Below are 16,820 nucleotides of genomic sequence, written 5' to 3'. Positions count from 1 at the left end.
TAACGTATTATTTTTTTTTGTACTTTTTTTTTTCTAAATAACCTACTCTATTGCTGGTTTTCACTCTCATGACATCAAAAATAAGGCCGAAGGCCACTCAATAAATTAAGTCAAGAGTCTGAGATATGATTGATATATAAACAACCTCGCCAAGAATAAGGTCTCACGGTTTTTAATACTTGATTTCTTCAGAAAAATATTTAACCCAAACTTATAGAGCTTTGTATGAAGACGCCATGTTGGTGACCCTCGGAAAGGGGTGTGGGGGGGGGGGGGGGGCACTTGTATGACGGCCGAAAATTTAAATAGATTTTGCACTTAAAGAAAAGCAGTGCAATTTTCAATTATAATTAATACAAACTTTGCAAAAGGAAAGCAAACTAACTTTAGTTATTTTAATTTGCGATTATCGCGATGTAAAGCATTGTTGTTCGCCGCGCTGGGCAGAGGAACATTAGTGTGGATCTCAGGTTTGCTTGAGTGCTGTGACGTCACTGACACGTCAGCATTTTTAGCTTCATGGGATGGCTTTGGTCTCTCGACGCTAAAGATAATGAGGCCGCCAATCAGAAGAATGTGGCCAATAAAGTACGTTGACCTGGTAAAGAGGATTTAGTTGGATTAATACACCGCATATATCCTTACATGGTCAATTAATTGCCTAACAAATATTTAACAATTTGATTATGAGCTCGAAATTTCTGTCGCGTGAACCCATCACGTGATAGTTGACGAGGGCGCAGCCCGGGTGTTGCAGCTATCACGCATAAAAAACGAGAGCGAAAAATCGATCTAATTGTTTTAGTATGATTATGCTAATCGTTTAAAACTTTGTGTAAATTCTCTGCACAGACACTTCGAACACGTAAAGAAGTGGCCACTATTTTGTTAACAAGGGCACACTGCTAGGCTACTCACTATCTCCTCAACAATTAAATTATGAGCTCGAGATTTCTATGAGGTGATAGTTGATGAGGCCGAAGACCGAATCAACTATCACCTCATAAAAATCGAGAGCGAATAATCTAATTGTTTCAGTAGAATTCTTACTAAAATTTACTTCAAATAACGGTTTCGAATTATTTCTTGACGTATTATTCAACTCTGCGCCTGAAAAAGGTCGCTCGGATTGAATTGTCATTTAAAATTGTAGCTGTGTGCGCGCACACATCAGTTTTTTTTTCAATAATTTCAACTTTTTTTGATAAATGTCAAGAAACCGAAAATGTCCTTCATTTTGACTTCTCAGGAATTTAATTATCGATTTATATAAAAATTTTCCTCCAAAACTTTGGAAAAACGAAAAGAAAACGCCATCTCCTAGACGACCTCCAGCCACTGCACACTAATTGCTGACAGTGTTCAATGGTTCAGCCAATCAGATTACAGCATATGCATTAGTATACTAGTAGAATTCCACTAAAACAGAATAGATAGTGAGTAGCGTAGCCAATAAGAGAACGGCATTCATGATAGAACGCTAGTAGATTTAAACTAAACACCATTAACGCGCAATTGGATAGAGCTATGAATCAACCTCGTTCTCAGTGCTTTCCCTTAGATATTGGGAGGGGCAAAAAAGTCCTGGGAACGAGGTTGAGCCACGAATCAATAGCATGCAATCAGCTTACCTGTAGAAAGTGAACGCGAGATCCAATCGTAGAAACACAAACGACACAAAGCAGTACGTGATTAAGAATGCGTTACAAACGAGCCATAAAAGAAAATCAAACAAGCGCGTCTTGATTGGAGACATGTCACGAAACACGTGACCGTAAGTACGCCTTGCCTGTAACAAAAGAAGCAAATTCAGTCACCTTAAAGGGCTATTAGTAAAGTGATTGGAGGGTTGGGATTTCTTGAGCTGCAAGCATTTTTCTCGGTGAAATTTCAAGGTGATTTTAACGTAATATATCAAACACTCGAGACAGTTTTTCATCGAGATATCCAGTCACCGAGAAGAGGGATAAAAATACGGCGCGCAGCGGAATACATTTGACGAAATTCGAGGTGTTTGGATATCCCGATGAAAAACTGTCTCGAGTGTTTGATATATCTTCTCAATCGAAACAAAAACTAAGGAGTAAAATGAGAAGTAAAATCGTCAAAATTTGAAAATTTGGTATTACTTCAAGACGATATCCAAAATAGATGTTTTCTATATTATCATCACTTGTGTGCTTGCCAATGTGTTGACACTGTAAGGAGAAATGAGCTGTTGATCCTGGTATAAGATTTTTGTTACATTACTACAGCTGTTAGGAGTGAGACTTACTTTTTTCGATACAACCATCAACATCCCAGCCGATGTAACTGTAAGGAGATAGCCAGGATATATTCCGTGCCATATGCATGACGCAGCTAATGTGAAGAAAGTCTTTTGATAAGGAACTCGCTCGTAAATAAGCCTGGTAAAAGAAAAGCCAACAAGATTACAAGAAAAGACATGACAGTGTAAATTCTGTTCTTTACAGCGGTCAGAAGTATGGCGCGCGCACAGTTCAGTTGAGTGCGCTCGCTGGCCAAAATATTCCTGCATCGCAGGCTATTGCGACTGTTAATCGTGCTATCTCCTCTTAATATTCAGAGCTAATATTTTAGCAGGTCTATCAGAAACTGAATGCTAATCAAGCAAATATTGCAAACAAATATTCCTCTATTCCCCTGGACGGGATGCTTGTCCTTTCCAGGCTCCCTCCCCTCCCTGAAGATTCGTCAGGTTGCCCCCCTCCCCATCAGCTCCTTTCTTCAGTTATAAACGTTTTCCCAGTTTAATCTCTTCTCGACTTCCTGATATTATCTCGCCTTGAATTATTGACTCAAAAGGGCGAGAAAGAAGCTTACCTCTTTAGCCAAATGTTGGTTTGTATGTTCCAGTTGTTGACCATGTGCCTGATACTTGTTGCTTTCTGGTAAAAAGTAAAACAAGAAACAAGCTCAAAGATGATCACCAGTCCATAATATACATACTCTGCATGATGTTCAGTTTTGTGTGATTCCACCATGGAATTTTAGGTCCCGTTTACACAACAACGGAGGAATTTGAACACGCAGCTTTATTTCTACGGTTAGACCTACCAAACGCACTAATCCGTCATGAAAAGAGATCTTTTCGAAAATGCTCTTCAAACCGGGGGAATTTGAAAACGCCGGGTTTGCGTTTTCTTGTGGACGGAGAACATTTTGAAATCGGAGCTTTTCGAAAACGATGACCTCACGATGATCATATGATTTCCCTAACCGAGTTTTCCTCAAACACAAATCCAAAATGACCAGTGATTGTTGCGCTATTAGGGAGCTTAAGCAATGACGTCGGCAACGCCAAGGACGACGGCTGGAAAAAAATGGACTTAAATTTTATTAAAATTATCTAGAACTGTTCTGCAAGCCAAGCGGTCTAAATTCTAGAAGAAAATACGAAAAATTAGCCGTAGTGGATCACGTTCTTCAAAATACCCAAAACTTGGTCATTTCACGTTGTTGTTTTGCAGAGGACGGCAATGAAATGTACAAAGATTTACTAATAACGCAGGTGCACAGCTATTGTTTTGCTCATTAAACCTCTTGTTTGACGACGTTTTCGTTGCCGTTACCCTCGTGGTTTGCTTAAGCTCCCTTTGAAATTCTTCCGGTGGGTGTAATGAGGACAGAGCCTTGGTCGCCAGATTATGAACTTCATTGGTCATTTAACTCATAGTTAACCAGAGAAACGTGTTGGTTACATGCATAGCGTATGAGCGCAAAACAAAAGGTTGTGCACGGTCGTGGACGCAACGCTTTTCCCCCGATCTTGCCACTTAACGCTTTTTCCCAATCTCGCAACGTAATGCTTTCCCCATCTCGCCACGTAACGATTCCCCCCAATCTCGCCACGTAACGCTTTCCCCAATCTCGATCCTTGTGCGGAGCAACAACTTTAGCAGACCCAAAAAGCACAGACACTGTTGACAATATTGTAAAATAGACCATTTTACAGTTGTCTGCTCAGTACCGGCCTTTGACAGTGAGGTTTAAAGTTTGCATTTAAATTAGAAAATAAGAGAGGTCTGTCTCAAAGCAAGGTCACCTCCGGCCTCGCATTTATAGGCCACGTAACTGAGCACACAGCTGTAAGATGGCCTACTGTTCTTTACTTATTAGTTTTCTCTTTTTTCACATCATTAGAAATCGTTATTCTAAGGAGAAATGAAAAATGATCTTCACTGACCTCAACCTCCAGAGCATTGACATTAGTTATTCGGTTCCAGAGCTCTCTCCCATTTGAATCATAGCCGTTGAATCCTAGCCCGCATGCGTTATTACCTGCATCCGCTGTAGAGGACAAGTCGTAACACCGTGAAAATTTTAAAGAGAAAAATTATGAATAGGCCATTTTCGATATTTTGAAATTCAAACTTGGCTCCAAGGCTCAGAAGAATAAAACAAAGGAAATGTTAATAAATTAGTCATCTCTCAAACTCGGTGCGATTTCTTTTGTTTTATTCCCCTAAGTTTAGAAATCACGTTACAATTTAAAGAAATTTCGAGATTGGTCTATCGTGTTCAACGCTTTTGACATGGCGAGAATCTCATTTATATGGCTAGCTCCGATGCCCCAAATCCTGCGCTGTCATTGGCTACCCGCGTGGGCAAGATGGCGCTATCTTACCTACTCGGGATTACCCGCTGTGTCACGCAAGAAAATAGTGTTCTTTTTCCATACAATAAATCCTTTATTCACCGAGTTTTTTCGGCCAAGATGGCTGGATATTGGCCTCGTTCTTTTTTTGTGTGTTCATGGACCTCAATTTCACCAGTCTCGGTCCATGAAAACACAGAAAATAACTTGGCCAATATCCAGCCATATTGACCTCACGCTTGGTAAATAACCCACATATCTTACCGACTGTCCAGGCAAAATAGAACTTCAATCTTACGACCATCATAGATAAAGACACGAATGCTATTCTCCATAAGAAAGAGCTATTGGCGATGAAATAGGGATCTGAAAAATATATGACATGAAAAATAAACCCTTACGCAATGGCTAAGTCGATTATCGTGAAGACGAATCGTGCAGTCAGCAATGATTAGGGCCCACATTAAAGTCATTTAGATAAAATCTTATAATTTTAACGTGTTTGGCGCTTCTGGCAGTATTTTTTAAAAGCTGCTGCTGATTTCAGATTGCTGAGATAATGTTCTAACTGAAGTTTTTAAAATTAGAACTGGTGCAGATACCATTTCTGTTTGTTAATTTCGACACTGGCAACAATGTATCAAAGAAAAACACTTTCAAGGGTGAACATATCTAAAGGTAAATCTAACTCTCTGATTACCGCCTGTTAGAGCTGCTATTTTAGGTAATAAGTACATATTTTCTTTTGTGAAACCAATACAAGTTAGTCCTAAACTTTTATCGACTATGGTCCTAAACTCACTTGGTCGAAGTTGTTGCTGTGCCCGGGATGATGGGGGTACTCCCTTATATGGGTTATGTAGGTACGTGGCGTCCGAAAGGGTATGGTGTTTGACCATTTTGGTCTGAAGGGTATGTCTTTTACTCTGGCTTGGCATTGGGCATTTTGTTTATAAGAAACTACTTTCCCCACATCAACACTGGCAATTTTGTAGCCCTTCTCAAATGTTTACGTAAATGGAAGCCATTTCTGGTTAGGTGGGGTCATACATAAAAGTCGTGTACTAATCTTAGGTGTCTGAAATGGGGTATCGATTTATTGCTTTGGTCTGAAATAGGGTATAGAAAACCAGATTTTAGTCTGAAATAGGGATTTGGTTTCAAGGTTTGGGCCAAAAAACCCCACCACCACCCCGACCCACTCCCACCCTTGGGGAGTACCACCCCCAGGGTTTCTGTAGGGGCGTTTACCTGCATTGAGATAGAAAGGAAGTATTTTTGACAAAAAGGCGAAAAGAACCATGCACAGGAGACTGAAGGAGAGCTTGGTTAACACAGCATTCTGAAAAGAAAGCGGAATTGATATATTGTTAACATTAACACACGAGATAAAGAACATCGTCAGGGCCGGGTTGTCACGGAAGGCCGGTCAACGCTAACCCAGGATTACATGTAAAAGTTAACCGAAGAATGAATGAATTTTCTTGTGTAAATTTTTTTTCACTGACTATGTTTTGTGAAGTTTGAGATTATTTAAACTCAAAACAGAAGGCCAAACAATATCAACAGTGAAACCTCACCGAAAAGTTGCAAAACTGAAATAAAAATTCTCGCAAATCCTGGGTTAGCTTAATCAGGCTTTGAACAACCCGGAGGGATTTCAAAGTCGGCTTAACTTACCACAGGGGAAGGTTCCTGTCTCATTTTCTAATAACAAAAGAAAATACAAGGAGAAAACGAGTCATTATTACGATAAAGACTGTGACTCAAGAATTAAAACCATGTTGAAGCCATGTTTAAGCTATGTTAAAACCTCGTATCAGAACAAATATTAATGAAGCGACACTGCCAATTTTTCAACAGGAGGTTTTGAGAATCTCCAAAAGATATTCAAATTATATATGTTCAGGGATTATTGTCTCACTTTGAAGAACAGTTTTAGACACGTGACAGCAGCTCATTAAGAACGGAGGATGGCTAGCGATGAGGATAACAGACATGGATCACAATCCTCCGTAGGAAAAAAGATGGCGGCTGTACAAGCTTTCAGCTTTAATCTTCACCGTGTTCAAATAAATTGTATTGTATTGTATTTAACCACAATACCATGCGAGCCTAACAGATCCCATAAAGTACAAGGAAAACCAAATTTTTGCAATATTTGTCCCTGCGCTATCATTGTGTATTTTAGGTTTGAAGATGTTACAACTTTTCTACACGTTTTAATGAGCGTTGTTTAAGGTTTTGAGCACTAATATAAGAATTATGCGTAAATGTACCAGTCGCCATCTCTTTTTCCTACGTACGGAGAGTTGATATGGACATACTTTAAAACGTAAGGTTCAGATGTACTTTTTGTTCACAAAAATCGCTTTCGACGGTTGAGAGACACTCAATGCCCGATCTCGTTTAAGTTACAATGATGTGAGTAGACTTTGGCAATTTTGAGCTGAAAATGTACTCAATAGACCATTTCCGAGTGACCTTGTACCTCTGTTTTAAACAAGTCCTCGTGCAAAACCTTTCATATGGAAAGGAGTTTGATTTGCATGAAAATGAACCTGTAGGCGAACTCATTTCATTATTTGAATGGTTTCGCACGAAGACTCGTTTTGAGACAGAGGCAAAAGCCAACTCGGAAATAGCCTATTAAAGAGACATGCTGCTGACCTGTTCTGTAGCACGTGCGATATCGCGACCTTCTATGAAGTCTATGTAATCATTGAAGGTACATGCAGGACCTGCTAACAGCATGCTGTGATGAAACGTATAACCAAAGTATTCCAGCAGTGAAGGTACGCGCCTGTCAAAACAAGTGGAGGTATTTAGCCCTTGTTTCCTCATCTCTCTGAATTTCAGAGACTGCTCTTCGAATGCTGCAACAAAATCGGTCAGGGAAAAAAGTGCAGAATCCAGACTAATTCAAAACAAAAGCTATACGTAGGCGTACGGTCACGCTAAGGGATGAAGGCGCGCGGTGACCTTCTTGCTCGACAACCTCCACCCCACCCCCCCGAACACACAAAAAAATACACAATGCTCGAATGGCCAAGTGGTTTTGGTTTTACTTCTGATTGGATGATTAAGTGGCGCGATTTTTAGCCAACTGCGCTGCGCATGCATACTAATGCGAAACCAAAGTGAATGCGAATTACTTTCGATACTCAAGTGAAAACCACTCTGGTTGAAGTTAATCGTAAAAACGGAGTTAGGTTTATTGCTGGTAAGCATCAATTTTTAAGGGTTGAGGTCAGTTTAGGTTGGGGTTTGTCTGTCTGCAGTGCGCAATGCGCTACTTCACAAGGAATACTACGAAAATCTGTCGAAACCTATCCTGGTTGCCCTCAATGCGAGAACTGGGGTGAGCTGAGGTTTTTTTTTTTTTGTCAAATGAAACAGAAAAAAAAAGAACACTTACTTAATGCTTTGTTCCTTTTGATCCTTAGTAAGTTCATCCTCTTTTCTTCCAAGACCTGAGATAGAAGATCACGTGAGTGAATCAACTGCCCGTATTTGTTTCCCGCACGGACGGAACAAGTTTGAAACCTTATCCGATTTCCGCGGGAATATGAAGAGCACACTCTATAAGAAACCGTTTTACAGTTCTGTGCTTAGTTACCTAGCCTATGAATGCAAGCGAGGCTAGAGGTGACTATGCTCTTGTACACACCTCTCTACTTATCTCATTTAAAAGCCAACTAGTTAGCATAAGAACAACTTGATTTACACAACAAAAACAGTGAGGTCTGTATCAAAACAGGGTCGCCTACAGCCTCGCTGCCATTCAAATGCCAGATCACTGACCAGGCAACTGTAAAACGGTCTATTGAATGATTAGTATCACCCAACTAGCGGACTAATGCAAATCCTGCATTTTAATTGGCTACGCTACTAGAGGACTATTAGCAATAGTCCTCGAGTAGCGAAATTGGCGCAATCGAGCGTGACGCTTTCTTTCGGTTTATTCCCACATAAATATTTCTTCAACTTGCATTTGCTAACCTTATTATTGCCTTTTCTGTCCGACTAGTTGGGTGATACTAAAACAATTAGACCCTTCGCCCTTAAGGGCCACGGGTCAATAGCCCATTCGGCTTCGCCTCATGGGCTATTGACCCGTAGTTCTAATTGTTAAATAGTACACTCTATAACTCAGCATGAAAAACACAAGAATATCCTGACCTGACTTTCATATTTACTTATTAATATTTTAGTATTTACTTATTAACTTTTTAATATATACTTATTCATTTTTACATTCATAATTTCTTTTTTTGTGTGTCCCCAATTAGCAGCAATGCTAAATACCCCAGACACGTTAACAAAGGTTTTTGTTGTTGTTGTTTGTTGTTGTTGTTGTTGTACCAGTAAACTTGAGAGGAGATGGTGATAAGGGCGAGACACTTTACCATACATAACCCTCGTGTTCACCCTGATCTAATCTCCCTGTGGTATTTCGCTGACATTTGGGGAATGATATCTTTAAACTCAGCAATGAAATCTTTTAAGCATTTTAAATTTCTCTTACCATCATGTACACTGAAGGCCAAGTACGTCACTTTCTGAGTGATGATCATCAACCGCCTGACAGAAATACAAGATTAAATTATTCTTATTCACAAAATACGAAGAACTCCTGAGTGTAAAACGACAAGATATCTTGTCAAATGAACCCGAAAAACTGCAGACACAGAACTCATTAAAAAGAAACCACGAAGGACCGTAATACTTATTATAAAAACTCTACGTATTGCGTTTCTTTTGTTTTGAGTGCGCAGTCATAAACACAGTGTCTTTGATCAAGGGTTCCTGGTCAAGCTAGAATGTTTTTCCTCATAAAAGGTTCAAAGCTTTCCTGTCATGCGCAATGCTGCCGTTCAATTTTTATATCCTTATGGCAACTTGTCGATGCGTTCTTCATGATTCGACCAATCAAAATCAAGCATATAAGCCGGGGGTTAGCCTACGTTGTTCAAACCGCGGTTAATCATCCTGTGACGTCACTAGGTACTACGTATTACGATATATTTTCGGCAACGCCCAGGTCAAAAGTCGAACTTCATGTGAGACGACTAACTTGCAATTTGAGTCGATCCAAACGGGTAAAGCTCGACCGTTGGATCAAACGTCGAACTGAATTTGAACAGTTTAGATCGACCAACACATTCCATCCGTCTGCTTCAGACGGATTGAACACAGTTGAGTCAAACGTCTTGCTAGCTTATCATGAACTTAATTCACTCAGTTTAGTTCGTCTCGTGCCAAGTTCGACGTTCGACCTGGGCCAAGATTCAAGACTAAGGATAGGCGTTGACCAAGACCTGAAACAACAGTTAAAAGAATTTGTCTCTGCACTCGGTTTAACCAAGAACTGTTGTTATCTTACCCGGTGTAGTCAAATTTGTTATCTCCGTATTCCATGATCATCCGGGCTATTTGTGCCACCAACAAAAGGGAGAACGACACTACAAACACCACCCTGGACAGAGAAAATATGATATAAATGAATACCTTTCTATTTTTTCTGTCATTTATTTATCTATTTATTTATTTATTTATTTATTTATTTCGGTATTTCATTCATTCATTCATTCATTCATTCATTCATTCATTCATTCATTCATTCAGTCAGTCAGTCAGTCAGTCAGTCAGTCAGTCAGTCAGTCAGTCAGTCATTCATTCATTCATTCATTCATTCATTCATTCAGTTTTCCTGTAAGACACTGCATATAAACAGAAAAACAAGCACAGCATTATTGTTGACATTGAATACAAAAGATAACTGCGCGTGTGTGATTTCTTTAGACATGTCACATTTAACTGGAGACTAAACTCTTACCACCCTGCTCCCAAAGGTTCTCTCTCTGCTAATGAAGTGAAAAGCCCGTCACAGCGGTCAAAACGAGCGAGACAAGAAACCCTGGTTCAATTTTCTCACAAGTCGCTTCGAGAGTCATTTCCGCCGTTTCGCGGCTCACATGTAACGGAAAAGTTAAAAAAGAAAACCTCCAAAAAACCTCTTAAAACTCTACAAGAACTGAGTAATACGTACTTGTGAACTTCCTTTGGGTTTACGCTCCATGTTAACCCATAACAAAGTGTACTCACTACGATCAGTATTATCAGCTCGCTGAAAAAAAGGAAAGAGCAAGTGACTATTATGGTTTGGCTCATGCAGTTAGGCACTGAACGGGCTGGTTTGGCGAATTATCACGATTGATTACGACAATCATTAATTAAAGTCGCTACAAAAATCTTCGATCCCGCATCCCGTCTCACTCAGAATGTATATCTAGATCCTTACTGGTTATGGTCGCAGTTCTCTGCTTCACGTCCGTAACCTGTCATTTTCTGTTTTTCATCGCGCATCCATGCCGTCAATTTTAAAACTATCCCGCATACCGCCTGACAAAATGAGCAAATCCCGCTCCCGTCGAAGTATTTTTATCGCGCGTCCTGCCACAAAATTTCTGTCATCCCGCATCCCGCCTCTATTTTCACTCCTATCCCGCATCCCGCATCCCGCCAAACTTGTGTTGGATCCAAAACAAGTCTTAAAAGGGAGCTAATGAAGATCATTTCAGAAATGATAGATCTAAGACCCCATCCACACGACGCCGGAGAAACTTGACAGCGCAGCTTTATTTCTACAGTTAGGCCTACCGTCCGCACTAATCCGTCACAAAAACGGAGCTTTTCGAAACGCTCTTTAAACCGGAGGAATTTGTAAACGCCGGCTTTGCGTTTTAGTGCGGATGGAAAACATTTTGAAAACGGAGTTTTTTTAAAACGATGACATCACGATTATCATATGATTTTCCTGCCCGAGTTTTCCTGAAACACAAATCCAAAATGACCGGTGATTGTTGCATTTTCAAATTTCCCCGGCATAGTGTGGACGGAAAACATTTGATGCGTTTTCATAGTGAACATGCCGTTTTCAAATTTCTCCGGCTTAGTGTGGACGGGGCCTAACCCCGCTTCAAATCCAGGGCAAGAGCTCCCACAGGGAATCGACACAGAACAAGTAAAATAATTTTGACACAGACAAAGAGGCCAATGTTATTGTCCTCTTTTCTTTCGAAAGACTAATCTCTACACCTCACAAAGACTGTTTAAAAAGCTTAAAAGTGAACTGAGACACCCTATCAAAAACAAAACTAACAAAACAAGTTAGTTACCCTGAAAACAAGCTTTAAAAATCAACACTACCCATGAATTTACTCCTTAATAATATTCCGTGGTAACACGAGTAATACTTGTGTAATTTATGCAACAAGTGTAGCGACAAGTGGAATAAATACATTCGGGATAAAAACAGCTTACCTTGCGAAACAGATCCACCCGATCAAAAGTCCCCAAACTAACGATACAACCAAACGTAGCTGTGGAGAAACTCTTTTTGGATGTAAGACAGCGCGATAAACAGCTCCCAGTGGAATGCACAATAACATGCAAAATATAAACCGAACCTAACAAGGAAGCACAATAATATCTCATTTGCAATCAACATATCGATTATAATCATTCTATGAAGTAGTCGCGGATTAAAACATAATTTTCGAAAGTGAAAATACCATTTTAAGGGGTTTATGATAGGTGTCTCGACGACGAAGAACGGAGTTTTTAAAGAGCAACGCGGAGAGAATGTTCTATGAATAAACCAGCAAACTTTTTCAAAGATTTCGTTCGACCGCTGCGCTCGGTTGTGGCTTAACTCAATTTAAGTCGACATGACCATGAAATTTGCTTCATTTTCTCATGCTCCTGCAATACACTATCGGTTTAGCAAACACAACGTAGACAGAAACTGTTAAAAATCGGACAAGAGCACGATCATGTTGGGTTTGAATTAAGTCTAATTCAAAAGAAGCACTAGTCTGAATTGAGCTTTCTACTACGGGTTACGTGTGATTGGGCAGCACTCACCTGATCCACAGGCACCTTAGTCAACGTTGAAGCCCGTAGAAATACTTCATGTAGTAGATAAAACATTATGGCCCTTCAGAGCTGTCCTTTTGATGCTTACAGCTGTTAAATCGAGTTGACCTTCTCCTCGTCTGTGAATGGACCGGTCAGCTCCGTAACGCACGTAACGCACTATTAATTCTATGAAATAAAATAATTTATTCGAATCGAGAAAGATTAAAGACCTGATTGGTTTTGTTGTATTTTCGTGTTGGACGCACATGTAATCCGTGACAACAATCTGTTCTTCTCGACAACCTTCAAGTACTGAAAGGAAAGTATAATTGTTCCGTTTGAACTGATGAAACTTGGCTTCTATCAGAAAGGATATTGCTTGATATTGTGCTGGCAGTGTTGAAGAAAGATCTTCTCTTTACCTTTCAGAGTCTAACTCTAGCGGACTGCTATGAGAATTTGAAATAGACGATAAGAATTGAAAAGTATGGACTTCTGCGAAATATGATCACAGAAATTATGTGGAAAAACATTAAGGTAAAAAATGATATATCAGAGAAAAAAAATTTCCATGCTTCATTTGGGAGTTAAGTGCTTATGACGTGAATACAAATCAAGGTTATATTTTGAAATCCTTTCGGCCTAGGCACCAGGTAACCCTCTTGCACGAAACAAGTTCACAAGTGACGCAATGCAAAGTATTGCAAGTGATGTTTGAAAGTTAATAAAAGCATTAAAAGCACTAAAACAACAACAATTTCACAATGCCCGAAATTAATTTTTATAATTTTTTGAGGTGATTTGTTTTTTTATGGGGTCACGCAACTCTTTTACAAATTATCCGCATGGCTTTTTTCTTTGTTTGTTGTTTTGTAAATCTGCCATTAAATTGTAATAAAATAAAAAAAAAAGAAGTAAATATGGTTTAGTGTTGAAATCGATATACAAACGCTTTTATAAATTGCAGTAAAAACAAAAACGTTGACTTCACAATTTTATTATTCCAAAAATAGTTATTTTCAAATCTGGCATACTCAATGACCTCAATCTACAGTTTTCTTGATATCTAGTAAAAAGGAAAAATTACTTCAAGAAAAATTTTAAAATGGTTCTTTGTGGAGCCGCTCAAAATGGCTCTTTTCTTTTCGCTTTGATTCTTTTGTCACTGTTTTGTTGATGGAAAATTGTGAATGGAATAAAAGCCATAATCGTGGATTTCCACGGTGCATATTTAAACTCAACCAAGATGTGGCTTTTCCAAACCACGATACGATCCCTCATATCATTAAGTCCGTTTTGGTTTGAAACCTCTTGGAATGTTTTCTTCCAAGCGCTGTTGCCCGAATCATGAGCATTAGCTAGCATTATGCCCGACAAATTTCACAATTTCTGTAACTGGGGGAACCATGAACGAGGAACCATGTAGTCAGCTGTAACATCTCGTTTTAATCTAGCCTGTGAACGTACACCTTTTTCAGTTAAAATTGCTGTGCTAAATTTCATTTACCTTCGGGTGTCTGGAAAACCCGAAAGGCGAATAGCGAATAGCGAATAGTCCCGAATAGTGAGAATAGTCTCGAATAGTGCGAATAGTGGCGACCAGTCGCGAAAAGTGGGGAATAGTGACGAATAGTCGTCAATAGTCACCGCTTTAAGGCCTGTCCAAACGGGAAATGTTTGGCGACCAAACACCATCAAACATTGTTTGGTGACCAAACATTTTACCGTTTGGCCACCTTGTTTGGTGATGTTTGATTGGGTTTGATCGTGTTTGGTCGTGTTTGAAAAAATTTGAAGGCCATCAAACATTCGATCAAACAACTTAAAACATTTCTTTTGTTCTCGTGTTTGATGGGAGATGTTTTGTTCGTTTGGACAGCCATATCAAATATGTTTGACGCGCGCGTGCGTCCCAAGCTTGCTCACCGGCTTGTATTCATAAGTTAATCTGTGTTTGATCAAACATGTTTTTACCGTTTGGCCACGCACTTCCACATCAGCATTGTTTGGTCACCAAACAATGTTTGATGATGTTTGCTCGCCAAACATTTACCGTTTGGGCAGGCCTTTAGATCTAATATCCTGCGTTAATTAATTATCCAAATAAGCAACAGAATTTCAGTGAATTTTATTAGCTTTTCTTCTCCGGACTCAGGCTAGGGCTGTCCATCGCCGGCATTAAGAAAACAAAAAACACAAGGATAACCTAATAAAGACGTATTTACGCTTTTGCAGTGGTTAAAGAAGAAGAAATTACGTTTAGAAACACCTTTTGTCCTGATAAGCGTCTGTGCTTTTTTAGCGGGAAAATCCTATCCTACGTTGCTGCGAGGTTGACTGCGAGATACTGGGAACTCTATTTGCACGATGTACCACCATTTGCCACTATTAATTTGCCACTATTCGCCACTATTCGAGACTGTTCGCCATTATTCGCACTATTCGTGCTATTCGCTATTCGCTATTCGGGACTATTCGCTGTTCGCTATTCGCGACTATTCGCAATTCCCTATTCGGGTTTTCCAGACACCCTTTACCTTCCACGTTTATCTTGCTCTTGTAGCTTGCCTTTGTTGATGTTAGCTGATGATTTCGTAAGCTACGCGTCTTCGTAACATCCTTTCTCGTTCTGATTCTCCAATGCTTGATTTGCTTTAACGGTTAAAAAACATCCACTCTGAATATTTCCACCAAGTCATGACATTTATAAACGTTTTGCCTGAAGGTCATTCCTTGAAAACATCACAAACTGGAACATTCTTACAGCCCGTCACGCACTCCTCGGAGGAAAGATTGCGTGACGAGCCCGAAGCACTACAGCTGCTCTACATTCTTTAGCTTTTAGTATACCGCTCCGTAGAAATGTGAGACTGATGACAGATAAATTGTACACATAAACGACACTCAGTTCTGAGGTTCTACTGTGAAGAAGCCTCCTTTGAACTCCATCTTACCTTTATTCCACAACAATAGAATATAAACAGGTCCTCTCTGTACGTGGCGCGCGGTATTTTCATGTTTCAGCATGTTTCAGGGTTTAATGTGCGTTGAATAGTTTTTCGTTCAAGTATAAGCCGGTTAGCAAGTCACTCTATTAATTATGGCAACATAAACAAGGACGTGAGCTTCACTTGAGGTACACATTAATTGGGGTATTCGATCCAATTTCTCTAGCCTTGCCTGCTACCAACGACCTGACATTAACAGTCACTTAACACAACTTACCAAGAAATCGATAATATACGTCGCTTGCTACTGTTGTCATCAAACAAACACAGACAGTCGTCTAATCTGACCTGCAGGTTCTTGTCATGGTTTCTCATTGGGAATCCCTCTGCGGGTAGACGAATGGTTCGTAAAGTGCAGAGTTAATTAGTTGCTCCGCACTATTAAAGACACAGAACTCCGGGTATTCCGATGGCAAAGAGATCGACCAAACGAATTCCTGAGTCACGGGGCGGGGGGGGGGGGGGGGGGGGGAGGGGGTCACGCAACTAATTGACTCGGCATTTGTTTTGGCTTAGCCTGCAGAACAGCGTGATCGTGATCGCGCTTCGCGCTCGTGTATCGCGTTTCGCTCACCGCCCCGCCAATCCATCTGTTCTGCAGGCTAGTTTTGGCCATGCCTTTTGCTGCTTTTGCTGTACACGTACCGTACGTAATTTGAAGACTGCCATCGCTCACAGAAACGAACGAGGACAGCGAACAACGAGTGTAGAGAAGGGATATACCTTGAGTCGGAAAGGTAATGTAGGTTACGGTAGTCTGATCAAAATTGTAGAATTCTATGTGTATGTACTTTTATGTGTCATCGCTCGTCACGTCACGGAGGAAGAATAAAAACTTGCTAAACAAAGTGAGTTTTAGCAACTCTAAGCGAGGTAGTCGTAGTCTATCATTGATAACAATCAGTATTTTTCTCAAAAGCTTGCTAACAGATTATTGCCACTGTGATCATACAACAGACACACGAATCGATGAGGGACAGAATCACTGTGACAAGGGACCAGGCGTAGTCAGTCGATAAAAATCGATATCGGAAATCAATCGATTTAATTGATGTCAATCGCCGGATATCAATCGCCGGATACTAATCGCCGATTGCTATCGATGATGATGCCTTTTATTACTCCGTCTCGGAACATAGGCCACAGATAAAGCGCCTCCACCCTCCTCTGTCTCTGGCCATCTGTTCATTCTGATTGGATTTGATTGCTATCGATTGAAGAGAAAAAATGTCTCAATCGATAACAATCGATCATTCCTGTCTGCAGTATGT

The 16,820-nt window shown here is 40.1% G+C and overlaps 1 protein-coding gene across 4 annotated transcripts; it reads right to left on the bottom strand.

The window, feature by feature from the left end:
• Positions 1–156: 156 nt before the first annotated feature.
• Positions 157–15,979, bottom strand: LOC110062414 (membrane-bound glycerophospholipid O-acyltransferase 2-like). 4 transcript variants are annotated; one of them, XM_020769303.2, is made up of 16 exons: positions 15,079–15,979; positions 12,548–12,727; positions 11,945–12,090; positions 10,671–10,748; positions 10,005–10,097; positions 9,147–9,202; positions 8,037–8,091; positions 7,289–7,421; positions 6,299–6,325; positions 5,870–5,960; positions 4,883–4,984; positions 4,208–4,311; positions 2,845–2,909; positions 2,276–2,408; positions 1,632–1,789; positions 157–598 (listed from the first exon to the last, which is right to left on the bottom strand). In XM_020769303.2, exons 2-16 carry the CDS (start codon positions 12,611–12,613, stop codon positions 391–393), a joined length of 1,515 nt encoding a protein of 504 aa, XP_020624962.2. In that variant the 5' UTR covers positions 12,614–12,727; positions 15,079–15,979; the 3' UTR covers positions 157–390. The 4 variants fall into 4 exon arrangements, with proteins under 4 accessions (XP_020624962.2, XP_089126759.1, XP_020624963.2 ...); XM_089270633.1 differs by having other exon boundaries at positions 12,548–15,193; positions 15,767–15,979; XM_020769304.2 differs by having other exon boundaries at positions 15,767–15,979.
• Between the last annotated feature and the right edge of the window lie 841 nt (positions 15,980–16,820).

This window comes from Orbicella faveolata, unplaced genomic scaffold (assembly GCF_042242905.1).
Source record: "Orbicella faveolata isolate gen_17 unplaced genomic scaffold, um_ofav_v1 contig_34, whole genome shotgun sequence".
Classification (NCBI taxonomy): Eukaryota; Metazoa; Cnidaria; class Anthozoa; order Scleractinia; family Merulinidae; genus Orbicella; species Orbicella faveolata.
The sequence above is the reverse complement of the archived record's forward strand: the minus strand, read 5'-3'. Positions and strand labels throughout refer to the sequence as shown.

Excerpts from the sequence above, each read along its gene's own strand:
- LOC110062414 (XM_089270632.1), bottom strand. The coding sequence starts at position 12,613 with ATGTTTTATCTACTACATGAAGTATTTCTACGGGCTTCAACGTTGACT. Across the intron at positions 2,910-4,207 it reads TCAATGCTCTGGAGGTTGAG|AAAGCAACAAGTATCAGGCA; the intron begins GTCAGTGAAGAT and ends ACTTTTTACCAG. Across the intron at positions 2,409-2,844 it reads ACCAACATTTGGCTAAAGAG|GCTTATTTACGAGCGAGTTC; the intron begins GTAAGCTTCTTT and ends TTCTTTTACCAG.